Here is a 14860-nt window from a genome sequence, read left to right as displayed (position 1 = left end):
CTGAGCAGGAAGAGTAAAAATAACTTATGCCATTCTGGTAAATCTCTCAAGGCCATTTACCTGCCACCGTCCCGTGCAGGACATCGTGAAAAAACAATGACATCAGCTCCAAGACGCATGGTGCTTGTCTTAAAACCATTTCCATCTGTCAATCCACAACTAAAATGACAAGTTAAATTATTCATACTTGAAAGAACCATGAAAAAACACACAAAAATATAGAAAACCACAAGCAATAAAGCACCAAGCTGCAGACAAAAGAAAGACCGAGATCTAGATAAAGGAGAGCATACATTGGCCAATTGTGTTGGCACTCTTGCTCTTGGCAGAGTACCCAAGTGACATACATTGGCGCATGCGATCAGGGCTCATTCCACCACCATCATCTACAAACCACATGATCCAAATAAAATACATTACAATTACGTGTGAGCTGAACTTACCTGAGGAAAGTAAAGAATCAGTCCAAAATATGAACAAAAAAACAAATTCCTCTACACCGACCATACAAAGAGATCACCCTTCACCAACCGTAGCCTTCTAACTTAGGGTGGCACCCAACAAGGCCAAACTGCTGATCAAATCCTACTATATACTGCATTTCTTCATGTTTTAATCTTGGTGTGCACCCACTAGAGCAAAACACCTCTATGGAATGGCCTTGATGTTTCCACTGCAGGCTTTAATGCTTAGATTATGGAAGAAAAGAGGTCTTCACTTGAAAAGAATCAGGCTCTTCCACAGCCTTGGACCTTTACCAATCAGCCTTGAACCTTGTTCTTGATACTAAGAATGGATCTTCACACTGGAGCCAAAATAACAAGGGATACTTGACTCTACTAAACTGAGAATAGAGCAGGTGTTTTCCTGTTTTAGGATTTACTTGGGAACACTCCTAACTGGTGTTTTACTCTCTATGGGAGAATGAACCATATCTACAATTATCTGTTTGGGATGCTTCTCACGGGATGCTTCTCACAGGAAAGAAGATCAGGAATCCTCCTGTAGTACACATGGGACGATTTGCACACTGGCATAATATTTTATGCAAGGCATTGTGTCACTGTTGGAAACAGCACATGGTGAAAATATTAAAGACTAAAGAAACTTGTTCTATTAACTATAACAGTAGCATTCTGAGTTGAATTGTAGTGTTCATGATCATGGAGCTACATGAAATAAGTTGAAAAGCATCAACACAGTACCTTCAATCAATAATAAAGGTCCTCCAGTTTGCAGATTCCTTATCATATTGATATTTACAAAGGTCGCTCCATTTACGACCTAAATCATCCACCGTCCATACATGTCAGTGGGATAGATCATGTAATGCGATTAAACAATTCGTACATTTTAGACCACAAAAACATGCAAATTGTCTCAGAATACAATCACCTCATCCAAAGCATTGTCCAAAAGCTCAGCAACAGCTGCAAAGAAAGATAACAATATGTGAAATATCTAATGGCATTTTATAAAGACATGTTATGTTCTACTCAAGACTACGAAACAAACTGAGCATTGCTTGTGAGGCTATCTCACACATACACGTAGACCATGCACTACCTACAGCACTACAATGCTTTCATATCTCTTAAGTATATAAGTACATGAAGAAGTGAACATCCAAAGGGAAAATAGTGGACATCAACACTTAGCATTGAAAAGGTTAAATCATGCAGCTACAAAATCCTGATTTATTTCAATGATCCCTCTAGCCTTATTTTTGAATCTCATCCCTTTAGAGCCCATTTATTGTCAAAAAGGCTAACTTGTAAACGTATCTCCATATTCCATTACAAAGAGTTTGCATATCAAAATCTGAGACATGATTGAGAAAATTGCTACCACCGAGGGCCCACTTGTGGCTCGTAGCATTTGAGTGGAGGAACTTAGGATGCACCCGCACATGGTCAATTCCACCTACAAGATCCATTTAAACAAGCAAATTAGAACAAAGAACTGTTGCAAAGATCCAGAATTCAACAAAAGCATCATTGCAATGTGCAACTGTTCTATTTAAATTAACCGATTTTATTGATAGCTTTTGTTGGAAATTGGTACAAGTGTTGCAACTCTCTCTCTCTCACTCGATTACTCCCATAATTAAACGTATATGAAAAAAAGGAAAGAGCAACATAATTGTCTCAATAAGAAGGAAAAGCTGTCTAATTGTAAAGAACATAGGAGGCACCCCTACTGGGGTTGTTGCTCAGATAAAGACATTACCATCGATCTAATGCAAAATAATCTCATGAAGAAAAGCCTCATCTCTCAAAGAACAAGAGAGACTAGAAAAGCTGTAATCTAGACAAGCAACATAATAACTTTGTAGAACTCCTCTACGCATATATGCACACGTTGGCTACTGCTTGAGAAATAAGACACAATTTCTGGTGAAACCCATAGCCAATTGGTTACAACCCATGTGCATTAGCGCCTCATGTAGTAACCACATCACATGGCTAAAACGATGCATCAAAAGCCAATTCTAAAATTTACTCCCCCCTACAACCCTTAATCTTTGATTATAATTATCCAACGATCTCCCTTGATCAGAGAAGAAGACAAGGTAAAAATTCAAGAAAATAACTCTCACAAGAAGCACCTCAACAAGAGCTTGAGCACACCACCCACACAGGGCAAAACATGAAATGAGAATTTTCCCACACAAAGCTGAGGTCAGCCACACAAGGTAAGACCAAGAAATCAAGCAACACTGACGAAATTTTAGAAGGCCTAAATGTCCTCCTCATTCAAACTCTCATCTACTACTGCCATTCCAAGCGAACTCATTGGTTCGTAGTGTTTCTTCAATAGCACAAACTTTTTCGTTCTTCCTTTGAGTGTTGTACGCTTTCATATAGCAAAACTTTGCAACATGGCCGCCTTTACCATAGTATCCACACGTCAATTGAGTATTCTCTCTTCTTCTTTCCACCAGACTTCTTTATGCACCTTCATATGGTACAAGAATTGCCAATACTCCTCATCAAATAAAGTAGCTATCATCTTGTTGAGACTAATTTCACTGCAACTTGGTCGTAAACTTCAAGCGTGACCCAAACAATGTTTCTATGGCCACCCAATTTTCATTGGCAAGCTTTGACTTCCAAGTGCTCTCCGAAGAGTCCATCGCACCCTTTCATTCTTGGTCTTCCACTCTACAATATTTTCTGTCGAATCATTCCCCCCAAGTTTCTTCTAAGTTCCCACAACTTTCGACCACAATCCTTTCTCCATGAGATACAACGGAACCCCAAGTTGCCGCGCAAGGAAATTCGAGCCATTAGAACCTTCGCGTGAGGTCTCCATCATTGCTTTTCTAATACCAATTGTTGAAAACTAGTGCAAGTGTTGCGACTCGCTCTCACACTGGATTACTTCCAGAATTTAAAAGTACATGAAAGAAAGGCAATAAGAAAGAAAATATGTCTACTGTAAAGAACCACAAGAGCGCATCCCCACTGAGCTTATACCTAGATGAATCCGGGAACATTCCCAAACTCATCCTCTAAAAACACAACATAGTGTAGTTTCAATCTCACGTTAGTCACTCATAAGATAGAAAACCATAAACTCCATCACACATAGCAGGCATTAGCTACTATGACATACCCACTAACATCATCCGTGCCCAACAATGGGTGTAGACCAACACCCCCACACATGCTTGAGTATCCATTTATACAAAGTCTCCGTACTAAGTTTCTGTCAACACTCCGGTAGTCTCTCCCAAACGAGAATCTAAATCCAACTGATAGGGCAACACACCATTTAAGATGGAAAGAATTATCGGAATACCAAGAGGCCGCAACATGGATGAAAACTTCACAAGGTGAAATTTGCATGTCCGCTAATATGGCAGAAGCATATACCTAGATGAATCAAGGACCATTCCCAAACTCTTCCTCTTAAAACACAACATAGTGCAATTTCAATCTCACGATAGTCACTCATAAGATTCAAAACCATAAACTCCATCACGCATAGCAAGAACTATGCTACTATGACATCCCCAATGACGTCATCAATGCCAAATAGTGGGTGTAGACCATAGTATAAAAATATGCTCACATACAAATCCACACACCCAAGCATCCATTTATACAAAGCCTTCGTACTAGGTTTCTGTCAACACTCCGGAGGAGAAGGGCAAACTCCAGGCCGCAACATGGACGAAAACTTAACAAGGTGAAATCTGCATGTCCACTAATATGGCAGAAGCATATACCTAAATGCAGAAGCATATACCTAAATGAATCAAGGAACATTCCCAAACTCATCCTCTAAAAACACAACATAGTGCAATTTCAATCTCACAATAGTCACTCATAAGATTCAAAACCATAAACCCATCACGCATAACAAGAACTATGCTACTATGACATCCCCAATGACGTCATCAATGCCTAACGATGGGTGTAGACCATAGTATAAGAATATGCTCACACATACAAATCCACACACCCAAGCACCCATTTATACAAAGCCTTCGTACTAGGTTTCTATCAGCACTCCGAAGGTGAAGGGCAAACTCTGCCATGACGAAGGCTAGCACTAAAGGAGAAGGCTAATAAAAAAAGTAGTCCAAAATCTCTTCATTCAAGCTACAACTCCTTAGATACAAAGCATGGAGGGAAAGAGACTCTCATCTAGACAAACTATCTACTGCAGAATACTCTCAATGAAGAAAAGCCTCATCTCTCAAAAGAACCATAGCGATTGAAAAAGCTTTAAACTAGACAAGCAACATGAAAGCTTTATAGATCTCATATATGCCATCTATGCACACGTTGGCCAGTGCTTGAGAGAGAAGCCACACCGATTCTGGTGAAACCACCAAAGCCAATTGGTTATAACCCATGTGCTCTCACATTTCATGTAGTAGCCATGTCGCATGGCTAAAACAGTGCATCAAAAGCCCATACAAACCTTAATCTTTGATTCTAACTATCCAACAATTAGTCATCATTGAATGGTAATAAAAACAAAGATTCCACCCAAAAGAGTAAGAGCTTAAAGATATACATCATGAATAGAATTTTGAAACCACTATAATCTAATCTAAAATGTAATGTGCTATATATGGATAAAAGCGCAAATACATAGTTGAAGTGAAAACAATGGCTTCAAGTAGACAAACTATCTTAAATGGGACTCACAAGGACCCGGAGGCATGTGAAATTGATTCTTGTTTGTGGTTATTGTCCAATGGTCATAAACTTTCAACACCTCAACACCATATGTTGTCTTGCTATGTCAGATATATTGTTTGATGTCTTCTCTCTTCTTCTAGAACATGTATAACCTATAATTTTATGACAAGACTTGTACCTTAGACCTTCAAAAGAAACCCTTATGGTCTTTCAAAAGAAATGTCAAATAAGTGGGGAAGCCTAAACACCTTGCTCCAAAGGACAACTCTGCTATCTTAGTCTAGGTAAGAATGTAAAGCTCATCCCCCAAGGTGAGTTGCATGGGTATGGAAAGGTGAAGTATATGGAAACCATGTCACCATAGGGTTCCATAAGATATTCCAAGTTGTGGTATGAATGATGAAAGATCATGGCTCTAAGAGGTGACATCACCATTCACTTGAAACAATCCTCAAATGTACTCAATGGTATGTCCTAATATCTATGATTTTGCCAAAGCTCATAAGTTGATAACAGCATCATCTTTTTCAATATGTGAAAATTATCATCTTCAAAAGACTATGTGAAAATTATCACCTTCAAAAGACTATGTGAGGATGCAAGACCTTAACTTAGATAATGAGACATAGAATGCCACACCGTGTATACCTTCATAAGACTAGAATAAGTCCAATCATACAAATTTAGAAATTTTGTCGTTCTAAAGATCAAAAATCTACAAAGAACCCCAAAAAAAAAAAAAAAAGAGAGAAAATATATACCTTCATAAGACTAGAATATATCCAATCTTACAAATTAAAAGTTTTCATATTACAAACAAAAGGACAAAAGAGAAAATGGAGTTTGCAAGCGAGTTTGGAAAAAATTATAAGTATATGAGAAAAATAAAATTTAGCTAACAAAGCTACGCTTATGTTCACATCAATACCCAAGCATAGGCAGCCATATGAGATTCTGGAATCTCTTGGATAAAACCAACGCACTCAGCTTTGAAATCCAAACCAAACCACAGTAACTTTGCTACAAAGCAAAAAATAAGTATAAGAAATCCTAAGAGAAAGAAAAAAAAATAAGTATAAGAAATGCAAAAAAAGAAAGAAAGAAGAAGAGAGAGAAAGAAAGAAGAGAGAAAAAGAAAGAGAGAGAGAGAGAGAGAGAGAGAGAAAGCTTATTACAGTCTACGAAAGACCGATGGGTCTATGAGACTAGTACATAACCTGATACAACAAGCAGAAGAGTTGAGCTACTAAGCGAGCATCATCACCCATGCTAAGTGCTAAGTCCTAAAAAGATGCATAGTCATATATCATCAGTAGTGGCATCATCATCATCCTCATCAGTACAATGCGTCATAATGGTGTAGGTGTCAAGGGGAGCTCGAGGGAGAGGACGAGGTCATGCAAATGTATACCCAATGATGGAGCACTGGCGGCTATCCTTAGGCATAGTCCATCTTGATCTCCTGGCCATGACATTGCTCCTAACCAAAGCTATTGTAACTCATGAGAGCCGTGCTCCAAGTCTAAATAGGGATGAGAGGTCACTAAGTGTAACTTGTGTGTCCGTCCCCTGTCGAGTATGGCGTGTCTCAAACTCTGGGTCTTTAATGCGTTTCCCATCAAGGACTGTGTGATCCATACAATCTAAGTGAACAGCCTTTGTGATCCTACTCTGGGAGGAATCAAACTATGTGTCTGAGGCTTGTCTCCGTGCTCTGATAGGTGCCCTCTGCTCCGAAGGGCCTCATGAAGGAAAGCAACAAGGCACCCCTGTTCTGGGTATGAAGGAAGCCTAGAGAGGAGGCGAAGACCGTCTTTGAAGAGTCAGTGATATCGACCACGGATCTCAAAGTAGACGGGGCATTTGAATGCAAAGTGCTCCTCTGACTCGACTTCATGTCGCTCACATATCGTGCATATGCAACACTCTCTGGGTATCCCCTCAGCTTGTTCACTCTCCACACACACACACACACACACACACACACAAATAAATTGGGTTAAATTTCCACCACAACAAAAAAGGAAAAAAGAAAGACAACAAAAACAAAACAAAAAATCCCCCCATGCTAAAACACGATAGTATATGGGAGCATGGATGCAAGGGAGATCATACCAAAGTCAACTCGAAAACTGAATGCCAACGAGTGGGAGCTTCTTTCCATTCAGAGAGATTTATACGTGTCGATCTCTACACAATTCATAGAAGACTTTACGATGGGACCTCTTTCGTAGGAGACCTCTTGAGTAGGAAACCTCTTGAGTAGGAGTCTCTACTTTTTGTAGGGGACCTCAAGGGTAGGACCTTTTTTGTAGGAGACCTCTAGGGTAAGAGTCTCTACATTGGTAGGGGATCTCAAGGGTGGGACCTCTATTATAGGCGTGAAAAGCAGCTCTCGTGCACGCTTAGGTGAAAAGAGGGACTGATCACAAGGTTCTCATCTCCACGGGGATTGCAAGATTTAGAAGGGAGATAAAGTTGAGAAAGCTAACTCGGAGTTCCACAGTGTAGAGAAGATTACAGGGTTTAGGAGGAGTTCAAGGTTGAGAAGTGGAGAGCTAGTCTCCTTCACGATTTCAAGGAAGAGGAGGAGGAGGAGATGGGAGGAATGCAAGGGTAAGGGCATGCTAGCACATGATAACACAAAAGTGAACTTGAACAATGAATTCCAAAGAATTATCGAACAATCATGGCAAGCAACCTACTACCAAAGTTATACATGGCACTATCCTTGAGCAAATGGGCAAAGGAATAGGAAGCAAGGGCACCATCCGAGGTAGGGTTTTGTTCCAAGCACTCAATGGTTAACCATCTGGTTGCAATTAGGGCTGCAACATAAAGAGCCAAAGGGAAGAAAGACGTTGTCTACTACTGTTTCATAGATTTCGGGAAAGCCTTCGACACGATGCTGCGTAAGAAGTTATGGGAAAGATTGGAAAAGCTCCAAGTTCCTCAAAAACTCAAAGAAGCCACATATTGACTATGAAAAGGTACTAGCTGAGTTAGCACCACAGCTAGTGGGTCATGCTCCAAGGGGAAACCTGTAATAAGAGGTGATAGGAGAGTTAAACAAGAGTGCCCCCTCTCACTGACACCCTTAACTCTTTTTATCGATGAGCTAGAAGAGTGGATGAGGATACAAAACAAGGAAGTCGTTCAAATAGCAAGGTACGCTTTATTAATGCTCATCTACAGAGATGATGATGTATTCTTCACAATTAGGGCTGCAACATAAAGAGCCGAAGGGAAGAAAGAGGTTGTCTACTACTGTTTCATAGATTTCAGGAAAGCCTTCGACACAACGCTGCGTAAGAAGTTATGGGAAAGATTGGAAAAGCTCCAAGTTCCTCAAAAATTGAAAGAAGCCACATACCAACTATGAAAAGGTACTAGCTGAGTTAGCACCACAGCTAGTGGGTCATGCTCCAAGGGGAAACCTATAATAAGAAGTGACAGGAAAGTTAAACAAGAGTGCCCCCTGTCACCAACACCCTTCACTCTTTTTATCGATGAGCTAGAAGAGTGGATGAGGATAAATAACAAGGAAGTGGTTCAAATAGCAAGATACGCTTTATTAATGCTTATCTACAGAGATGATGATGTATTCTTCACAATGAATAAGGAGAGCCTACAAGCACATTTGGATGCACCTTTGAGATTTCAAGAAAGCCTTCGAGAAAGCCTGTTGTTTCATAGATTTCAAAAAATCCTACAACATAGTGCTGCGTAAGAAGTTATGGGAAAGATTGGAAAAGCTCAAAGTTCCTCAAAAACTCAAAGAAGCCACATATCGACTCTATGAAAAGGTACTAGCGAAGTTAGCACAATGGCTAGTGGGTCATGCTCCAAGGGGGAAGCTGTAATAGGGGAAGCTATAATAAGAAGTGACATAGGAGTTAAACAAGGGTGCCCCCTCTCACCGGCACTCTCCGCTCTTTTTGTTGATGAGCTGATGACAATACATAACAAGGAAAGGGTTCAAATAGCAAGGTACGCTTTATTAATGCTTATCTACATAGATGATGTAGTATTCGTTGCAACGAATAAGGAGAGCCTACAAGCACATTTGGATGCACTGAGAGATCTCTACAGACACTCAAGGATGCAAGTTAATATAGATAAGGCACGTAATGGTTATTGAGACACACGACAAACAAGTGGATGTCACATTTGGAGGGGAGCCGTCAAAAACAATTAGCTCATAAATATACTTAGGACTGGATTTCACAAGCAACTACAAATGGAATGCATGCATGGAAAGAAGGATTCTCGGGGGTTTGAAAGCTCTGTATAGCTTCCAAAATAAATGCAAGAAGGCACATCTATGGAATTGGAAAATGAGAAAGTTCTTGCACACCATGCTCGTGCAAACAATCGTCCTTCACTGAAGTCCCGCTTGGGCACCGGGCTACCTAGGATATATTGGGAAATAATGGAAACTATACATAAACGTTTCCTGATAGGGAAACTATGGATTAACACACAGACGCCCTACCCCATCCTACTGGCTGAAACAAGTTTGATACCTATAGAAGGAGAAGCTTTATGTCAATTCATAGCTTACCTCAACAAAATTGAGAAAATGGACGCCAGTAGCATACCACACATGATGACGGAACCTACACAAGCATGGTGCTTAAAGGATAAAAGAGATAATAGGACTTGCACAATAGAAATTTGATATTTGGATTAGTTGCAACACGCCCAAAACCTTCCATTCTTTGTCTTTAGATAAACATAATGAGGTGTGCAAAAAACGGATGTTTTGAATATATGCATATAGCATTACATCAATTGTTCTTTTACTTAGTCAAATTTGAATGACATTTGGATGCCAATTCTTGGACATCCACACTACAAGAACATCCTTTGATCTTTAGTAGAATAGAATGCTTTGCATGTGAAAATTAGACTTGGATACACAAGAAAACATTTACTGTCTATACTCTCCTATGTGCTCACTAAGGCCACCCTAATTGCTCATCATTAGCATGAAGTTGACTAGCACGTTGCAATCATCATGTTTAAAAAGTAAAAAAGTAAGATTATATACAGCATTAACAAGCACAATCCATAAACTACATGCTCGTGGCATTAAACAACATGCATCTACACTTCTCCCCCATTGTTGCAAGTCTTATACAAATGTGAGATTCTAACAAAACTAGTGGTCTCACCTCCTAGAGACCAATAGTCAAGCTCAAAACACTTTCACCCCTCCCCAACTCCAATGGTCCACTTTTGCAACCCCTCTAGAATCCATTACTAGCATTTCCTCCCCCTAAAAGAGAGATGGCATCCGTGACAATAATATTAGAAAATTGCTTTCTAAGTTCCTAGTAGCGTTATCTTTTTAACCATCTTTCCACTTCACTAGAATATTCTTTAAAAAATTGTATTGTGTGTATGCTTTTCTATTACATCAAGAATCCTTTTTGGCTCATCTTGAAAGCACTTAAGGTTCAATCAAGTCAACAAGAAGCACTTCAATGAGTCATTTCTTCAAACAGCTAACATGTAATACTAGATGCATTATACATCCTTCCAATCGGACTAGCTTTGTAAGCAAGCTCACCAATCCTCTAAAGTACTAATAACAGAAGGGCACTCTCCACTCGTAAGGGTTTTTAAAGGACTTGGTACTCTCAAGTAAATATACTCACCTTCTTCGATTCCACCTTTCTTCAATACATGTTAACACAACATTTAGCTCTATCATGAACTTTCTTAATATTGTATTGGGCTTGCTTCAACATCTAATGCACACCCTGGAGAAGTCCTTGGCTGCATGTACCTTTTCCCCTTGCAAACCTACATGTGGTGGACCTCTAGGCTGCAATCCATACATTTAGCATGAATGGCCTAGAGTATGTAGTAAAGTGCTTTGCACCATTATAGTGCAAACTCTAAAATTGAAAGACAATCTTCTCAATTTCTCTACCTTTAACTAGCATAAGCACACAACATATGTTTTACAGCTACATTCTATCTAACCATCCAACTGTAGATAATCAGGCAAGCTAAGTCCATACTAGAACACCAACAAATCCCAAGTTTGTGAACGCTTGCAACCAAGTATACAGCTCCTACACATACGTGAGCTTCTGACAAAACTAAGTGTGATAGAAAGATCTCACCTCTCAACCATGTCAATAGAAACCCCCCCTTGCATGAAATCTCTAAGCCTAATGGTCACTTTCTAAATATGTACTTCTTAGGAAACTAGTAACTTAAGACCTAGGACTAGTACTAATTGTCCTAGCTGTTCTATTTGGGCACCAAGGTCACTCAAACCCTACTAACTAATATCTAGCATCCTAACTTCCTACTAACCCAAGCAAGCTCCTGGCGGCATTGCTACATCACACATCCGCACTCATCCTTTGCTCATAATATCTAGCATCCTAACTTCCTACTAACCCAGGCAAGCTCCTGGCGGCATTGCTACATCACACATCCGCACTCATCCTTTGCTCCTGGCGGCATTGCTACATCACACATCCGCACTCATCCTTTGCTACAACCATCTTGTCACCAAAATAATGCATTTCTATTAAACACCCTTTCATAAAAAATGTGTGGTAGTACATAGCAATTATCATTCATAGGGATAAATACAACCCACACAACATGTAAGAACAAATAGCATTAAACAATTTGCCCAAAAGGTAGTTATGGCAAAACATTCATGTTGGACCTACTTTGCATCCATCCTTCTCTTTGAGGAGAAATATACAATTTTTTAGAGTTTAATGGCAAAACATACATGTTGGACCTACTTTGCATGCATCCTTCTCTTTGAGGAGAAATATACAATTTTTTGGAGTTTAATGCATAAAGCTACTCATGCCTTCTTTAAAAAATAAATATACTTGGTATAAGAATAGCCTCGCTAGCTAGCCTAGAAGACAGCATAGTCTAGATATGATAGTATCTTTGCTTGAACTCTTTATTTGTGCCCCACCCCGACCTTACAAACTTTTCTCGATTCTGCATTCTGTTCACAAACCTATGCGTTCAGCTCAAGCGCAATGGTCCCAAAAGAGTGATAGTCAAGCCCCAAACAAGCATGTACTGCAGCCTAAAGGACATGCAAGAAAGGACCCATCATTTTTGGAACGGTTCGGTCCCAATTGCTTCAGCTTCATGTACTCGGTCTACACATTCTCATCAACAAAGCTTCTTCAAAGTTCCAACCAAGTCATACATGCCTACATGCACTTTCATCGCTGACCTTTTTCTCACGTGCTATCATGCTCTTACTCTAAAAATCATGCCAATATAAAAGGACTTTTTTTTTTAAGAACTCGCACGATCTGAGCTCCTTAAGCTCTGCAGGGTTTCATCCGCTATTACCCTAATCTTTTCCCCCCGTGAACAAGTAATTGAATATCAGAAACATGGGTTGAACTTGCCACACTCATTTCATCTATACCCAACTTTAAAGCAACAAGTTCTCAGCGTCACGCTACATCATACCACCAGCCATACGTTGAAAGGACCAGACGCTGGGCTAGACACCCTTAACACCATCAGTGTCCTATCGACTAGTACAGGTCACGTATGTTAATAACATGCTTGCGCTGACAAAAACTTAGTCAGCAACACCAGGTAATGTTTCATCATTATTTTCTTTCCGTGTACGCAAGACGTAGCAATGGGCCCGAAGGTTGAAGCAAAAGCTGATTTTAAGAAGCTTACGGAAGAGGCGTTATTAAATGGACTACAGCTCTACCTCAAAGCAATGCATGCTTCCCGATGAGATGTGCTTGAGAAAACACTACGCGAAGAGCAGAAATGGACATTGGATTTCAAAAGGGGACATCAATCCAACGCGCTGTCATGTTTAGTCCATTATGCTTGACAATATGGGACAATGGAGAGACCATACTTGCCCTAGTGAGTACAGGCATTCTATGTAACCCCCTCATTATAGACATTGAGAGGTTACACGGATCTCTAAAGACGCAAGAAATAGGTAAGGTCGCTAACCTCCCGTGGATAAAGCTCCTGGAATCCGCTGGCCTTCGTAGTCACCCGCCTTCCAAAACTGCCTGGAGCCACGCTTTTGACTTCTTACGGCGGAGTGGTATAACTGAGGAAGAGGGGGAGGTTTACAAGAAAGAGGGGTTGGATCGATAAGGAGACCGGGAAGAGGCTCCAAGAAGTCGTCCGGCAATTCGAGCGATGTCTGCTGATGCCCCTTGACATCAATGGGATCCAGCATCCTGGAGGCGGGCGGCCCGGTGACGCCGACAGATGTAACGAGGCCCCAGTGGGACTGGGGAAGGTCGAGGGGCTCAAGCTTGGGCTTCTTATTGGCGGGGGAGGGGAAGGGAGGGGGGGAAATGGAGGGTGGTGAAGGGAAGAAGGGCTGGAGGGAGTGGAGGGGAGGCGGCTGCATGGCAAAGGGAGAGGAGAGAAAGTGGGAGGAGGGGGAGCATGCAGAGGGGATGGGGAGGGGGAGAAAAGCACGTAGATGTTGTTGAGTCGTGGTGCGTGATGCGTGCTAGCAGTTAAGAGAAGTTGCAGTTTTTGAAAGACAGTAGAAGAAGAAGAAGAAGAAGAAGAAGAATAAGAATAAGATGCGACTCATGCTAACGAAGAAGAACGTTTGCCGAAAATAGGCAGAAAGCTGCTTTAAATAGCACGAATTCTGGGGCGGCGCAACGTGCATTAAATATTCACAACTAACGCTCCCCCTATCATTACTAGTAGTACTACAAATACTACCTTTTCTTCCCAAGATTTCCTCTGATTGTGACTCCTCCCCTTTCCAATACTATTATTCTTTTTATATTTTACTCACACAACGAACAAAGTCGTTATATCCCCCCCCTCCCAATCACACAGATTTTGCTTCTTCCTAGGTTGCTCTTCATTCAATTTGCTCTCCACTCCCTCTCCTTGTCATCTTGTCCACTACCTCAGCTGCTTCGCGCTTTTTAATGCCCAATTTCCCCATTGTCCTCTTCCCAATCAATTCAAAATCCTCAATTCCATATTTTATTGACTAGGTTTCGTCCCCTCAAAAAAGATTTGCTCTTGCCTTATCCATGGATTACACTCAAAAGTTAATAATTATGGTGAGCGTCTTGAGTCAATGGTAATATTGAGATTAGTTAATATGCTTTAAATTTAAGATTCTTAAAGATTTGGGGAGCCTTTATTAACATGAGGTATATTAAGAGTATGACAAGCACCCCACTTGCTCATTTATTCCTCCTCCTCTTCCTCTCCCTTATTAAACCTCCACCCTAGATCTTAAGCCTTTCGTAATATAATATGTCACACTATCATGCTCCTAAATATTAATTGACATGACTAGCACTTCAATCATCAATATGAAGCTCTTAAGCTAACTTGTCATGAAGATATGAGAGCCTCCTAACGGTTCCCTTAAACAATCTAAAACCTTTAATCACTCCTCCCCTCTTCTCTTTTTGGGGTGCCCTTACAAGGTAGCCTTAGCAATGGTTCTACTTTTGCAAAGCTAAAATAGGGGAGTTTTTAAATTTCATAAATTCTAGAAGCTGTCAACCCAATAAATGGGGCAATTATGGACAACTAATGATTTTGTCTCTCTCTCTCTCTCTCCACCACTCGTCCCTAGCCCCCCACCCTTCGCCTCCCCATTCTCTCTCTTAGCTTCCCTCACTCCACCACTAGTCTCTCTCTCTCTTAGCTTCACTCACTCCACC

The 14860-nt window shown here is 40.6% G+C and overlaps 1 protein-coding gene across 1 annotated transcript in view; it reads right to left on the bottom strand.

The window, feature by feature from the left end:
- Window positions 1–13563, bottom strand: part of LOC147905710 (protein MICRORCHIDIA 7-like) — a 45218-nt gene extending 31655 nt beyond the window's left edge. The window contains exons 1-6 of the mRNA XM_087374450.1: window positions 13152–13563; window positions 1849–1923; window positions 1396–1430; window positions 1206–1284; window positions 294–386; window positions 61–145 (exon numbers count right to left, since the gene is read on the bottom strand). Coding sequence (XP_087230576.1) covers window positions 61–145; window positions 294–386; window positions 1206–1284; window positions 1396–1430; window positions 1849–1923; window positions 13152–13563 — 779 coding nt within the window. The remainder of the gene's footprint in view (window positions 1–60; window positions 146–293; window positions 387–1205; window positions 1285–1395; window positions 1431–1848; window positions 1924–13151) is intronic.
- Window positions 13564–14860: the final 1297 nt, after the last annotated feature.

This window comes from Dipteris shenzhenensis, chromosome 1 (assembly GCF_047967505.1).
Source record: "Dipteris shenzhenensis isolate YYH24624 ecotype China chromosome 1, Dip_SZ_1.0, whole genome shotgun sequence".
Lineage (NCBI taxonomy): Eukaryota > Viridiplantae > Streptophyta > Polypodiopsida > Gleicheniales > Dipteridaceae > Dipteris > Dipteris shenzhenensis.
This window is presented reverse-complemented; position numbering and strand designations above follow the sequence as displayed.